General features: G+C 38.4%; 1 protein-coding gene across 2 annotated transcripts in view; it reads right to left on the bottom strand.

Moving 5' to 3' along the window:
- Positions 1–16584, bottom strand: part of SPIRE2 (spire type actin nucleation factor 2) — a 1014080-nt gene that overhangs the window by 238115 nt on the left and 759381 nt on the right. Inside the window, exons 8-9 of one of the 2 annotated variants that reach the window (XM_044081853.1) lie at positions 2771–2940; positions 1946–2017 (exon numbers count right to left, since the gene is read on the bottom strand). In XM_044081853.1, coding sequence (XP_043937788.1) covers positions 1946–2017; positions 2771–2940 — 242 coding nt within the window. The remainder of the gene's footprint in view (positions 1–1945; positions 2018–2770; positions 2941–16584) is intronic. The other variant, XM_044081854.1, reaches the window with a different exon arrangement.

The following is a 16584-nucleotide window of genomic DNA, read 5'->3' as shown; positions in this document are numbered from 1 at the left end:
GAAATAGACCTTTTTCTCCAGTTAACCACAGTCCCACAGCTCATGACATCAGCTACAAATAGAAGGTCCAGCTGTGCTAGGAAGAAATACGAGGAAGAAGGGACCTTTGATAAAAATAAATATTTCGTAAGGAAATCCGTCATGAGAAAAAATGTATGCTTGGCTGATCATCTCTTTGGTGAATGAGGCCGGTCAGTTTATTGCCTTTTGCCACATAATGCACTAGCATTTAATTATCCAATGTGTGTATTTCAGTGTTTTTTAATTCTGTTTCTAAACAGATGACTACCTTCTTCTTTTGAGTTATTCTTGTGACAGCTTTAGAGAGTTACCATGAATTTTCACCAGCTATATTTTTGTACAACCATTTATGATTCTGAACATTAAAAAATCTCACGTCTTCTTACATTTCATAAAGAGCATCCACAGATTTCTAGCTATAGGGAAGCCAAAGCCACACAAGGACAAGATGCACTCTAAAAAATACTCTCTGCTTGCACTACTTTGATTTGAAATTGGCCCAAGTTAGCCATCATGGTTTAGTGATTTTGTTTTTTGTTTTTAAATTGTAGAGGCTTTAACTCACAATAAGTGCACACACACACACACACACACACACACACACACACACACACACACACACACACACACACACAATGTTATTTCTATAATGACTAGTTATACTATTACTTTCCATTATCCTTCATAAGGGGATTTAAATTCCCCTTAAATATCCCAACAGCACCTTTTTTTTTTTGGGGGGGGGGCATTGGATAGGGATGGATGCTAGTTTCCTTACAAGACTTAACAAAAAGTAGAGATACCACATGATGTGATTGTGTTTAAGTAATAATCACAAGGCAAATGTATGCAAGTTCAGTAAACCTCCATTATAGGTGGTATTGTATAAGCTCAGTACAACCCCCCCCATTATAGGTAATATTGTACAAGTTTAGTGTAAACCCCCATTATAGGTAACATTATACACGTTCAGTAAACCCTCATTATAGGTGACATTGTATAAGCTCAGTACAACCTCCCATTATAGGTAATATTGTAGACGTTCATTAAACCCCCATTATAGGTGATATTGTATAAGCTCAGTACTACCCTCCATTATAGGTAATATTGTACAAGTTCAGTGCAAACCCCCATTATAGGTGGTATTGTACACGTTCAGTAACCCCCATTTTAGGTTATATTGTATAAGCTCAGTACAACCCCCCTTAAGTACAACCTAACTTGTAATATTGTACAAGTTCAGTGTAAACCCCCATTACAGGTAACATTATACAAGTTCAGTACAAACCCACATTATAGGTGGCATTGTACACGTTCATCAAACCCCCATTATAGGTGATATTGTATAAGCTCAGTACTACCCCCCATTATAGGTAATACTGTAGACGTTCATTAAACCCCTATTACAGGTCACATTATACAAGTTCAGTACAAACCCTATAATAGGTAATATTGTACAAGTTCAGTGCAAACCCCCACTATAGGTAGTACTGAACAAATTCAGTACAAACCCACATTATAAGTAATACTGTACAAGTTAAATACAAACATCCATTTTAAGTAATATTCCCAAAACACGTTTACATACATAAGTTCAGTACAAACATTCATTTTAAGTAATATTCCCAAAACACATTTGTACAAGTTCAAACTATATTCATGAGCTAGAGTTTTGCCCCTACATGCCTTATCCAACTGTATGTACAAGTCTGAAGAAGTACCATCACTAAACACAAGCCAGTATGGAAGTGTTCTATATGTCAAGTTACTTGATGCTAGCTACCAAGTAACAGGCAATTTAAATAATAATCATCTGTTAACCCCCATTTTGTACACAGCGCTCTGCAGAATAAAGTCAGTGCTTACATTTATAATCCACAATACCTCATTATATAACACAGATTATAGTAATATATACAAGTACCATGTTGATGGCCACCAGGCCTATGTTTTCCACAAACTCCAAGGTAGGTCTGGACTTTCTTCTCCCACTGCCCTGAAAGAAGCATTCGGATATTTCAGGCATCCTGTATCCTTCCATCAACAAAAGGCCTTTAAAAAGGCAATTCAGAAATATTTTAAAATAACACTTTCAGTTTCCAAAACTGAGGAAATGGAACCCACGCTTAAGCAACAGGTTAAATGCCAGCTGTAGCAGCACATTTCCTTCAGACACCCAGTATGGTACCCAGCTGCAGATTAAAGGAGCCATAAATCATCACAGGACCTTTATTAAATGATCTGATGCATGACTTACCAGCGTACTAAGACACAAGACCAAAAGCCAAGTGCCTTATGTCACTGAGAAGTGAATTAATGCATATCCTGGAGTGATTTATTGTATTTTTAAAATGACTAAACATTTAGGAGAAACACGAGATTGAAAAAATAGATACACACACAGAACTGACATACAGTCATGTCTTTCAAATAATAAAATTAATTTAATTGTTGCTTTTTTATAATAACTGATAGCAAACTGCAACTGGAAACCATATTGCTGCAGGTAAAACTTGAGGCTGTTAAGATAATCAACAAGAATTATGCCAAGCTGGAGCAGGCTCAAATGGCACCACCAAATCCAGGCATCTGCCAATACAACCCAACGGGAAAGAAGATAGCAGTATGCAGCCTCCTTCTGACCATTCATACACAGACTCCCATAGCGCCTCCATAGCATCCCCTTAAGCACATACTTCTCAGAGCTTAAAGACCTTCTGCCCAGCACTGCTTCCACCATATCACATACCTCTGAAATATTCATCTCTTCCATTTCTGCCAGTGTTGGTGCTTTCAACAAGACTCTGTGATGCTGACGTTGCCCTTTGGTGTTTGTGTCTGGGACTGAGAGATTCATACAAGAAGAGGACTTTGGGTCTTTGGAACAAGCGGTCAAAAGGCAGGGGAGTGATCCATATTCTGACAAGATAAAGTAAAAAATACATTAGCTCTCTGAATAAAGGAATTAGAGCTCTGAATAAAGAAGAAAGCTGCAATAAAGACATGTTTTGATATTACACTATACCTACTGACAGTGATTATTTTCTACTATCAACAATGAATTACATTCTACAATGCATTTTGGTATCTACAGACTGATACAAAATGGCTTTAAGACACCTATTACTACAATAAAGTCCATATGAAAAGTGGTACTAGTGGAGTCTTGACACAGTGTTCATTCAGGACTTGGAATCTTTGGGGAATCACGGTTATGACATTAACTTACTTTGCTCAGTAACAGCCTCCAGTCCTAACAAGGTGTCAGTAGGCCGTGCTGCTGAGGAAAATGATTCTTGCTGTGCTGCGAAGGCCTTTGTCATAACTCATATTAGAACCCACATGAAGAGGGCAAGGAAGCCCACAGGATTTTTTGGGGGGGGTGCAAACCCAGAGCCCCACCCATGCAGCCCCACCCCCTACGCCCACGCAGCCTCCCCCACCACGCAGCCATTCCAGTGTCCCATTACTTGGATATTTCTCCCCATTTGTCATAGACACTGTTCAAATCTCTTAGTGTGCATACTGTTTTACACTTTACTTCTACAATGATTACAGATATTTGGATTTCATTTACAACTTTTATTTCAAATTTTATAGCACAAACACTGATAGACATTTACTAAACCTAAACAAAGCAATAGTCTTACAATGAAAACAGACTTGGCATTAACGTCTCTAGTTTTGAAACCCACATTCACTGAAACAGCATTGAAACCCACATTCAAAGAAAATGCATCTGGCCAGTGGCGGGATAAGTTTACCTTTGGGCTGTTTTCAAATCATAGGCTACTTGCACACAGTTTTAGAACCATGCAAAATTTTTTTTGATTCACCTTCCTGACTGTATTAATTATACTATATAATAATTGAATTATATTTCTTGTATAATACAGCACCACTTGTTAGAGTGTGTTTTAAATTTATAGTTCTGAACATTTTTCCTTTAAGCAATGAAACATATCAATAATGACACCCTGCCCAATTCAAAACATTTCAACCATAAAGGGCAACTCAAACTTCTGTCATACAATCCAACAATATCAATCAATATACAGAATCTCTGCAGAAGTAAAAGTCATCTGAATAATTCAACATTAAAGAGATCTGAAACCAATAAAGAGGTTGTTGCTAGAAAACAACTTTATATTTTAGTGTTTCATTTACAAATTCAGTGCCTGTTGCCCTGAATAATAAATTGCTTATGTTACATTAAAAAAATTATAAGGTGGTATATTGCAATAGAGAATGGGTGGCAAGCTGAAAAACAGGTTCATAGTTATTAGGTGTCTCATCCAAAGGAGAACATGCTAAGGACTGCACTTGTTAGAGTGTGTTTTAAAATTTATATTTTTGAACATTTTTCCAGTAAGCAGTGAAACAAAACATATGAACCAGTAATGATACACTGCCCAGTTCAGAACATCTCAACCATAAAAGGCCACACAAACTTCTATCATTACAATCCACCAATATTGGTCAGTATGCATAATCTGTTCAGAAGCAAGTCATCTAAATAATTCCACATTAAAAAAGATCTCAAACTAATGAAGAGATTGTTGCTATAAAACAAAATCTATTTCAGTGTTTCATCTACAAATTCAGTGCCTGTTGCCCTTGAAGAATACATTGCCTATGTTACATGAAAAGAAATGGTAACCTGGTGTATTGCAATAGGGAATGGATGACAATCTGAAAAAGAAGTTCAAAGTTACTAGGTGTCTCATCCAAAGGAGGGGATACTAAGGATTGCAGTACCCCACCCCCTTAAAATATAAATTTACATGCCGTGAGAGTAGAAGCTAATGCCCTCTGTATCAAGACGTAAATATGCAACCGGCTGTGCTACTAACACTGCTTTAAAATTCTATACCACAATAGTGATACCATTTGCTAAACAAAACAGTTGCACATTTTAAACAGACTTAGCATGAGCAGCAGTAAACTTCTCTTCCCTTGAAGCTCACAATTCCTTGAAAATGCACTTGAAAATAAATTCCACCAGCTAACTCTAGGTCATTACACACACACACACACACACACACACACACACACACACACACACACACACACACACACACACACACACACACACACACACACACAGCAGTGCAAAGCCTCTGTGTGGCATTGTTTTTTTAACAACTGAAACATGATGGGAAAACACTGACCCTCATCTGGGAATTGAAACATCGCTCACCTGAATTCTGTGCAATTGTCTGATAGTAGGATGAATCCAACAGATAACACTTGGATTATTTTATAGACAAGGGTTAGTGTTTTCTTTTTCACCTCTCAGTTGCTATAAAGCAGTGCAATACAGAGGATATGTACAGTACATCATGTAGCTGTAGGTACTTTGAAATACACATGCATACCAGTGAGACACACGTATATAATTAAATTTACCATAGCACTCACTGGTGAAAATCAGGAAATTAATACAATCTGCAAGACAGAGACAGAAATAATATTTGGTTTAAAAAATATATATAATTTTAATACAACTGTTAGGATATATGTACATTACTTGTCAACTCCTTCAGATATAATTTTGTACTGTGATTCTAAAAGATAAAAGCATTAACTTTTTCTGTAATAGCATCAACAACCACCCAAAAAAAAACCACACACAAAGAAAAATGTATCTAGAAATAAGGTGATTATCCAGCAGCATACCATAATCATAGTATTCTTTCATTTATTCTCTTATTCTCTCTTTCATATCTGCTCTCACTGTCCTCATTCTCCCCCTCTCAAATCCTCTCTATCTACCTCAGTCATTCATTCTCTCTCTTGTATGTTCTCCCTCTCTCATTCATTCTTGCACCCTCTGCTCCTTTTATCCTCTCTCTCTCTTCCTCTCTTATTCATTCTCTCTTTTTCTCTCATTCATTGTCTTCCTCTCTCTCATATCCCTCTCTCATCCATCCTCTCCCTCTCTCATTCATTTTCTCACTCTCCCTCCCGCTCTCATTCATTCTCAGTTTATCTCTGGTATCCTCTCTCTCTATATATATATATATATCATTCTCCATCTCTCCTGCATCCTCTTCTTCTCTCATTCATTCTCCCACTTTCTCATGTATCCTTTTTCTCTCTCTCTCTTTCATTCTCTCCCTCTTTCTCTCTCTCCTTCTCTCACTCATTTACTCACAAACAAAAAGTTACAAGCACTCGCAACACTAAAACAGTCCAGCAGAATAAATCATCTTAGGGCCCATTAAGCAGAAGATTAAATGGTCAGCTAAAACAAATAAAATATAGCAAGGATGGTAAAAACAGCTCTGACCAGCAAAATGGTACAGTTTGGTAGCCTAAGGCACTCAACAGTAGTTCAAACAATGAAGGGGACAGCTCTACATTTGCAACTTTTTCCAAGAACCAACTAATTAAAGCAGATGCAGAAAACTAATGTCCAACTATTGCAGCACACCCCATTCCATTGCTATTTACTTTGGAAACTGAAAATGGCAGTGTTCTTTTCTTTGCTGGCTGAACTCTCCCAATTTACAGAAAAACAATCTGATCACAGAGAGCTCTACTACAATGATACCCAAAGCAAAAGCATTACTTGAAGTAAGCTGAAGGACTTAACGTGCACCTGAAACCACAATCTAAGAAGATGCTTGAAACAGGCAGAATGACTGCAAACCCCTTCAAGAAAATACATATGTCAGGCAACAGAAGTGTTAAAACAGTGCCTACGGCTGGAATGGCATTCAATAACTTACCTGAAGAAAAAAACAGAAGCTGTTTGTTCATGGGTCAAGCAGAAGAAAAGAAGAATTAAACCGGGAAAATCCTCGTACAATCTGACAAACCAGTTTGGATCTCTAACAGTGATCTGTGCATCCATTCCCCACCACCAAAAACACAGAAAAACACCTTTCAAAATTTCAAATGTAAATATGAAAAATAAAAAATAAAAATACTGCTTCAATTGTTCCCCATTTTTTAAACGCAACTGTAGAATATTTATTGTTGCCTAATCCCAGCTTCATGGTAGATTGCTTGATTACCCTGACAAGTTCAACCAAAAAAACGTGAATGGTGCCCACCCTTCTCCGCTTAAGGAGCCAGATATGGCAGAAATCTGACAGTAACTTGGTTTGACACTGACACAGCTACATACTACAAGACACTAGGGTCTAGGGGGGAAGCTACTGACACTTGTCTCAAGTGCGCCGCTTTCACGTTTGGAGCCAAGCTTAAAGCTGATATTGATTAAAAAAAAATAATACCAGGAGCTTCTTTCTTGTGTGACTGTGATCAAATTAACATACCTTAAATGCTGTAAACACCACCACCATATGAATCCAATAATGTGAGCTAAAAGACGTCTTTCTGGTCACAAAATCCTTTCCTTCAATCTCCGTACTACCACTGTTAATCTGGATAATTCTCCTCAACTGTCAATGGTCAGAAATGGAAATACAGTTTGAGGAGGAACTGACGCTGATCATGTGATTGCAACCTCCAATAGCATCTCCAGGCTCCAAACCAAAGAATGATGCAGCTTTCACAAAAAAAGGTTTGCCAGTACATTTTTCAATTTCAAAAAATCATCACAGATAAAGTAAGAAAATCCAGGGGGGTGCAAGTGCACCCCCTTGCACCTGCCTGTGGGCGCTCTTGGAAGAGGGATATTATCCAACTGTAATATACCCTAAATTATACTTTATTACTAAAATGTACGTAAACCTTAAAAGGTACAAAACCACCCTATAAGGATTATGGTATTATTATCATTGATTAAGAACAGTATTATACTATGTATATGATATAGCTAAGTCAGTATTCCATACATATGTCCACTAGTAAAGGGGCTTATTGAAAAAGGTAATGAGAGAGTTCCTTAATTTGGTAACTGAGAGTACATTTGAGTAATGTTGCTGAAAAAGGAGTTACAAGCTTTGAACTAGGTGATGAGCCAGTGTCATGTTTTATTGCATAACTTCTTCTTCTCTTTCGGCTGCTCCCATTAGGGGTCGCCACAGCAGATCATCTGTTTCCATTTCTTCCTATCCTCTGCATATTGCTCTGTCACACCAACCGCCTGCATGTCTTTCTCACCACATTCATAAACCTTATCTTAGGCCGTCCTCTTTTCCTCTTACCCAGCAACTCCATCCTTAGCATCTTTTTCCCAATATACCCATCATCCTTCCTCAGCACATGTCCAAACCAACACAATCTTGCCTCTCTGACTTTGTCTCCAAACCGTCCAACCTGAGATGACCCTCTAATATACTGATTCCTAATCCTGTCCATTCTTGTCACACCCAGTGCAAATCTTATCATATTTAACTCTGCCACTTCCAGCTCTGACTCCTGCCTTTTTGTCAATGCCACCATCTCCAACCCATACAACATAGCTGGTATCACTACCCTCTTGTAGACCTTCCCTTTCACTCTTACTGGTACCCATCTGTCACAAATCACTCCTGACACTCTTCTCCACCCATTCCACCCTGCCTGTACTCTCTTCTTCACCTCTCTTCCATGCTCAGCATTACTCTGAACTGTTGTTCCCAAGTACTTAACCTCATCCACCTTCACCAGCTCTACTCCCTGCATTCTCACCATTCCTCTATCCTCCCTCTCATTCACACACACATATTCTGTCTTAGCCCTGCTGACCTTCATTCCTCTCCTCTCCTCTCTAGAGCATATCTCCACCTCTCCAGGGTCTCCTCAACCTGGTCCCTACTCTTACTACAGATCACAATGTCATCTGCAAACATCATAGTCCATGGGGCCCCCCTGTCTGATCTCATCTGTCAGCCTATCCATCACCATTGCAAATAAGAAAGGGCTCAAAGCTGATCCTTGATGTAATCCCACCTCCACCTTAAACGGATCTGTCACTGCCACTGCAGACTTCATCACTGTCACACTAGCCTCGTACATATCCTGTACCACTATTACATACTTCTCTGCCACTCCTGACTTCCTCATACAATACCACAACTCCTCTCTAGGCACCCTATCATATGCTTTCTCCAAGTCCACAAAGACACAATGCAACTCCTTCTGACCTTCCCTATATTTCTCCATCAATAGTCTCAGAGCAAACATTGCATCTGTAGTGCTCTTTCCCGGCATGAAACCATACTGCTGATCGCTAATCATCACCTCTCTTCTTAACCTAGCTTCCACTACTCTTTCCCATAACTTCAAGCTGTGACTGATCAGTTTTATCCCTCTGTAGTTACTACAACTCTGCACATCACCCTTATTCTAAAAAATAGGTACCAAAACACTTTTTCTCCATTCCTCAGGCATCCTCTGACTTTCCAAGATTTCAGTAAACAATCTGGTTAAAAACTCCACTGCCATTTCTCCTAAGCACCTCCATGCTTCCACTGGTATGTCATCTGGACCAACAGCCTTTCCATTCTTCATCCTCTTCATAGCTGTCTGTACTTCCTCCTTGCTAATATGTTTCACTTCCTAATTCACTATCCCATCAACCAACCTTTTCTCTCTCTCATTCTCTTCATTCATCAGCCCCTCAAAGTACTCTTTCCATCTGCTCAACACACTCTCCTCACTTGTGAGTACATTTCCCTCACTGTCCTTTATCACCCTTACCTGCTGCACATCTTTCCCAGCTCAGTCCCTCTTTCTAGCCAATCGGTACAGGTCCTTTTCTCCTTCTTTAGTGTCCAACCTTTCATACAACTCTCCATATGCCTTATCCTTAGCCTTCATCACCTCTCTCTTTGCCATGCTCCTCATCTCCTTATACTCCTTTTTACTTTCTTCATCTCTGACAATCCCACTTCTTCTTCACCAGCCTCTTCCTCTGTACACTCTCCTGTACTTCCTCATTCCACCACCAGGTCTCCTTGTCCTCTTTCCTCTGTCCGGATGTCACACCAAGCACCTTTCTAGCAGTCTCCCTTACTAGTTCTGCTGTAGTTACCCAGCTATTCGATAACTCATCACTGCCCCCCAGTGCATGTTTTAACTCTTCCCTGAACTCCACCTCACAATCACCCTTTTACAACTTCACTATTTGATCTTTGGCACTGCTCTCACACTTGTCCCTTCTTTATCACCAACATCATCCTACAGACCACCATTCTATGCTGCTTAACTACACTTTCTCCTGTCACCAACTTTACAGTCTCCAATCTCCTTCAAACTGGCCCTCCTGCATAGGATATAATCTACCTGTGTGCATCTTCCTCCACTCTTGTATGTCATCCTGTACTCCTCCTTCTTCTTAAAATATGTATTCACCACATCCATGTCCATCCTTTTCGCAAAATCCACTACCATCTGACTGCATTCCTCTCCTTAACACCATACCTGCCCATCACTTCCTCATCCACCAACATGCCCATTGAAATCCACTCCAATCACCAGTCTTTCACCCTCGGGTACACTCACCACCACTTCATCCAACTCACTCCAAAATTTTTCTTTCTCATCCATCGCACACCCAACTTGAGGAGCATATGCACTAACAATATTCATCTTTACACCATCAACTTCTAGCTTCATAAACATCACTCTATCCGACACTTTTTTCACCTCCAAAACACTCTTGGCATACTGTTCCTTCAGGATAATCCCTACCCCATTTCTCCTCCCATTCACACCATGATAGAACAATTTGAACCCACCTCCTATGCACCTGGCCTTACTCCCCTTCCATCTGGTCTCTTGCACACACAATATATCAAACTTCCTTGTCTCCATCATATCAGCTGGCTCTCTCTCTTTACCAGTCATACTGCCAACATTCAAAGTTCCTACCCTCGCTGCTACACTCCTAACCTTCCTCCTCTCTTTCTGCTTTCTTGCTCCCTAAACCCTCTTCTTCTCCTTCTCCTCCTTCGGCCAACAATTTCTGCCAGCACCCTGTTGGCTAACAGTACTGGTGGGGGTCGTTGTTAACCCGAGCCTCGACCGATCCAGTATGGAAATCTGTATTGTTGTCTGCATATGTTATTTGGCAGAGGTTTTACACCGGATACCCTTCCTGATGTAACCCTCCCCATTTATCCAGGCTTGGGACCGGCTCGAAGAAATGCACTGGCTTGTGCATCCTCAGTGGCTGTTTTTTTTTTTATCGCATAACTAAAATTCCTAAATATCAAAAAAAAAAAAGAAAAATTACTGTATGGTCTCCCTTGGAGATTCTTTTGATATTTAGGGATTTTTGTTTTATTGCATAACTAAAATCCCTAAATATCAAAAGAATCTCCAAGGGATACCATACAGTAATTTTTCTTTTTTCTTAAACGTGATGTGGATTTATTTTTACATTCTTTTTTTGTATAATATATGACTGATTTGCATTCTTTAATTAAGGAATCTACTGAATTACTGGACAAACTTGCTTACAATGGCATTCTATTATGTAAAGATAATTGATATTGTTAGTCTATATAACAGAATATTACAGCTTTGGAAGCAGTAATTGTTTTCTTGGCTAAACTCCTATGTCCCATTAGATCTGTAATTTATTATAGTTTGCCAATGAAACAGTACCACAGGCAGAAGACCAGAAGTAATCCAATGAACTCTTCAAAAAAACAGAAACTTGCTTTATTTCAAATACAGAAAAATTAAAATGTGATATCCACAAGCGCTTTCGCCTGAGACCATGTCAGGCTTTTTCAAGATAATCACGAACACAATTTGGATTGTTTATATAGTCAAGTCATCACTTTCAACTTACTACTTGATTAATAAATTGATTAATTGTTCATAATTTAATAATTTGTCAGTGTTCTTTGTATAAAAAAATATGTAAAATCCTCTATAAATAATAAGAAAACTTTTTTACTTAATTATAAACCCACCATTACATTCCATTACAAATTGTACTGTAGTAAAAACATATATAAATATATAAATATATAAATATATAATTGTGAATATAGTTAAAACTGTTAATTTAATTGAGAAGCAGCTTGTTCAGTTAAAAAACTGTTATATCTAAATGCTGATGTTACTAAACAAGAGTACATCAACAGTGCACAATTTTAAACATGGAAATATAATGCACATGTTAAAATACTTGTATTATAATAAAATAAATAAAATAAAACGCCACTTGTTATTCCATAATTCAAGATAATTCATATTCTTATAATTAAAAGTACTAAAATATTTCTTATCATTAAATATGCAATAAATAACCTACTTGACAATCATTGTATATCAGAACTAAAAATAATAATATCAATAAAAAATTGTTGAAATACCCAATTGAAGTATTTATATTGTTAAGTTAGTATAGGTATTATATATATTATAGTTTGCCTCACTAATATTTTTTTGTTTGATGCGTCTTTTCATCTTCAGTTGCAGGAGACTACTTTGGAGGTACCCTTCACACCAGAAAATGCAAACCTGCTCACGGAGTTTTTGAGATTATACTTATTGATATAGCTACAGCACATTTTTATTATATTTCTTTGATATTTTACTGGTATGTAAAGGGGGCTCCTTTCTTTTTCTATGATATTTTCATCACTTGGAAATAATGAATGGAATCTAATCTTAACTTTTCACTTTAAGTGAAGTAAGAGTCTTTATGTGGCTGTATAACTTTTTTATAGGTAACTATAAACACTATACTAACTTGTTTAGAAGGAAAGAACAGCAAATAAGTTTATACATGGCAGTAGCTTTTAACCCCCCCCACACACACACACACACACACCCTTGCTGCTCATCCATTTGGATAATTTTTTTTCAAGGTTTGAGACTTTGCAGCAATTGGGAAGAAAGTTTAAAGAATGTTCTCTCTTTTCCCTGCCTAGGGATTATCGCATATACATTGTGTTAGAAAAATATTAGAAAGCATACTCTAGTAATAGACACAATTTGTTAAATATTTTATGAGTAGTAACAAGAAAGGTTATACCCTATCAGTAAACCATACTTTTCTTTGTAACTGTCATAAAAAAGTCCTATATTGAGCAGCCTACAAACAAAGGGATTGTGTATGGATCTAGAAATGTCATTGTCCCTCTGTACTCCACCATCATTAGGCCAATCATTGAGTATAATGCCCCCTTTGGAATGCATCTGCCCAGACACATGCAGCAGTTTGAATCCCCACAGAGGTACCTTACTAAAAGGATACAAGGCCTAAACAATTTGTCCTATTTGTACTGATCTGATTTAAAGCCCTGTCACTGTAAATCGGTATTCTACAGACAGCTATGAGGTGATGTGTGTCTGGTATATAATGCATCCTCTGACTGAGTAATGATGATCTACTGCACATCAGCAACTCAAATGGCATCAAAAATACTCTGTCCAGAGATCTGTGCCTTTACTGTTACATCAACAGAACAGTTTGGAGGGAAAGGTATATCTTGCAGAGGATACCACTGATCACGAACAGACTTTCCATCCATATAAAACAAAACTCATCCCTGTCCATATTTAAACACAACTTACATCTACGGATGGGTAACAGAAAATTTATGCCAGGATTGCGTCCTGTGCTACTAATGGATAGAGGCAGCTCTTAACTGGTTATCCCATGCATGTATCCCCTCAAATTATCCATGGTATGATCACAGTTATTTTCACTAGGGGTAATGTATGATTATCAAACATGGGATGAGTAATGCCATTCTAACACCAAACAGGATAGGTCAATTCAAGCACCAAAAGGGAAACTGACTAGGTTTAAAATGTTCCACAAGGGCAGCTAGCCTACTTGCCTATTAACCTACATTTTTTTTTATTATTTTCAAATGTACTAAACTGGCTAAAATGTACCTGGTCAATTTTAATTGAGTATTTGGACTTGTATAACACATTCTGTTTTCTTTGCATTTACAGAAGGGGCAAACATGTATCTGATATGCTAGTGCACAGCTATTTTCAGAGGTAAGTCACACTTTATTTAAACTGTTTGCATTCTGCCCTTTGGAAATTGTCCTCCTGATAGCATGAATGGGAAGTGGAACAACAGAGGCAGAATAGCAGCTGAAAAACTACTAGCTGGCATTTACACCAAAGCATATACAAAGTAAAAAACTAACCCAGTCTCACAAAGTCCATATTTATTGTGACACTGGCTAGATTTAAGACACAGCAGCCTACCAGCAGTGCTGAATTACTGGCAGTGCAGGTTACAGAGCTCAGTTACTGGCAATGCAGGTTATAGAGATGAATTACTGGCAGTGCAGGTTATAGAGCTCACTTACTGGCAGTGCAGGTTATAGAGATGAATTACTGGCAGTGCAGGTTATAGAGCTCACTTACTGGCAGTGCAGGTTATAGAGCTCACTTACTGGCAGTGCAGGTTATAGAGCTCACTTACTGGCAGTGCAGGTTATAGAGATGAATTACTGGCAGTGCAGGTTATAGAGATGAATTACTGGCAGTGCAGGTTATAGAGATGAATTACTGGCAGTGCAGGTTATAGAGCTCACTGGCAGTGCAGGTTATAGAGATGAATTACTGGCAGTGCAGGGTATAGAGCTCAATTACTGGCAGTGCAGGGTATAGAGCTCAATTACTGGCAGTGCAGGTTATAGAGCTCACTTACTGGCAGTGCAGGTTATAGAGATGAATTACTGGCAGTGCAGGTTATAGAGATGAATTACTGGCAGTGCAGGGTATAGAGATGAATTACTGGCAGTGCAGGTTATAGAGATGAATTACTGGCAGTGCAGGTTATAGAGATGAATTACTGGCAGTGCAGGTTATAGAGATGAATTACTGGCAGTGCAGGGTATAGAGCTCAATTACTGGCAGTGCAGGGTATAGAGCTCACTTCATTACGCAGCATAAGCAGACAGTTCAGGAATTGTCACAAAATGACATTATAGGACACTGCCTGTTTACACCAAGGCAGGATCACATCTCCAGCTCCTTCATGTGCCTAATACTTTGCAGGAGCACCTCAACTCCCATTAAATTTCCATTTCCACTCTATTTGTCCTTTGAGAGGTTAAATTATTTATTGTACTGAGTTCCAGAATCTCTGGTAAAGCAAGAAACTGTTAACAATGAGGAATCAGACAGTGACTGCAGTCCTAATGTACTATAAAAATGTGGCCCATTCAAAGGGCATCCATCACTGACACTCATCAGGAAATGGTGTGACATTGGTGGGCTGTACCGAACACCAGAACTCTGCACTGAACAGTGATAGCATAATGTACCACATAACATTTTTCTTTCATAGCCTAATTACCAAGAGACTCTCACATAAAAGATGTCACTTAAACTGAGTAAGGATATTACTGCTGGGTATTTGTGTGAAAGAGTGCCAAATAATGTTCCCGGGGTGCTGAAAGACACAAAACAGAGTGAAAAACGACACTAACAAACACACATGTAATCAATGTAGGATGATAAAACTGATTGACTTGACCATATCCAAAATATTTTAATATAGCTGGATGCATTTCCAGCTTCCGTACAACATCTTAAAACATTATCCTAATGCTAACAGATACTATTCACTGCTGCTGAGTCCTTTTTATGCTGATTCACACCTTCTCAGAATATCCGCAAATGCCAAGATATAGTGTATAACAGTGTGGTTTTTTAGACTATCCACAGATGTCAAGACATGATACATAACCATGTAAAAAGCAGCTGACATTCTCTGCAGTGTGTTAAGTACTGTTGTTCAATTTGGGAATAAAAGTTCTGATGACACTGGTATTGGGTTACAAGAACAACGTAGTTAAGTCATTCTTTACACACTAAATGATATGAACCATTTCTGGGCTTTGAAAACAAAAGAAAAAGTATGGAAATAAATGAAAAAACAGTTCAAGAAAAAAGTGTCTCTTCCCATTAAAACATAAAGAAATAAAATACAAAGAAAAATAATAAAAACAAAACTGAAAAAAAAGAAAAGGTGTTTGGAGGAGAGGTGAGGGGCTGACATAGAATATTGGGTCTAGATGTGACAGCACAGTGAAGCTTTGAGGCCTGTCTGACAGCGCAGTGTAGCTTTGAGACCTGTAAGGTAGATATGAGTGTGGAACCTGCAGGAGGACTTGGATGCTACAAGATGAGGTAGGTTAGCTGGTGAGGATGACCGGGGAGCCCAGAGCCTATGTCTGTCACCTGTAGGCAGACAGACTGTGAGATAATAGTATCATGGCAGAGCGAGTTCAAGAAGACAAAAGAGAGGAAAGTGAAACTAAGCAGGTGAACAAGGATGGAAAGGGTTTGCCTTCAGCAGTGTGATTCCATGCTTCCTATATTTCCTTTAACAAGTATAGCTCTGTTTGAGTTGCATTTTCCTATAGCTATTTTGCCCTTTAATAGTTTGCCCATTGTAGTGTTTTAAGAAATGCTGTCTTCAGGATAGCTTATAATCAGAGAGAGTGGTAAAGAAATATAACTTTTAGAGTACATTTTCCTTTTTCTTTGAGTGTATGTGATCTCTAAGTCAACATATATAAGTGAGTGTGAGATGTGATGCCCCCACATGGGAATGCAAAAGGCTTGCACCCCCCTCCAACCTGCAAAACATTGTGAATTTTATTTTTACAGTTTACCTTTTTTATTTGGTGTTTTGTGGGATATATTTTTATTAGTTTTGCCTTGTTT

This window comes from Protopterus annectens, chromosome 8.part1 (assembly GCF_019279795.1).
Source record: "Protopterus annectens isolate FY-2018-M chromosome 8.part1, PAN1.0, whole genome shotgun sequence".
Taxonomy (NCBI): Eukaryota; Metazoa; Chordata; order Ceratodontiformes; family Protopteridae; genus Protopterus; species Protopterus annectens.
The sequence above is the reverse complement of the archived record's forward strand: the minus strand, read 5'-3'. Positions and strand labels throughout refer to the sequence as shown.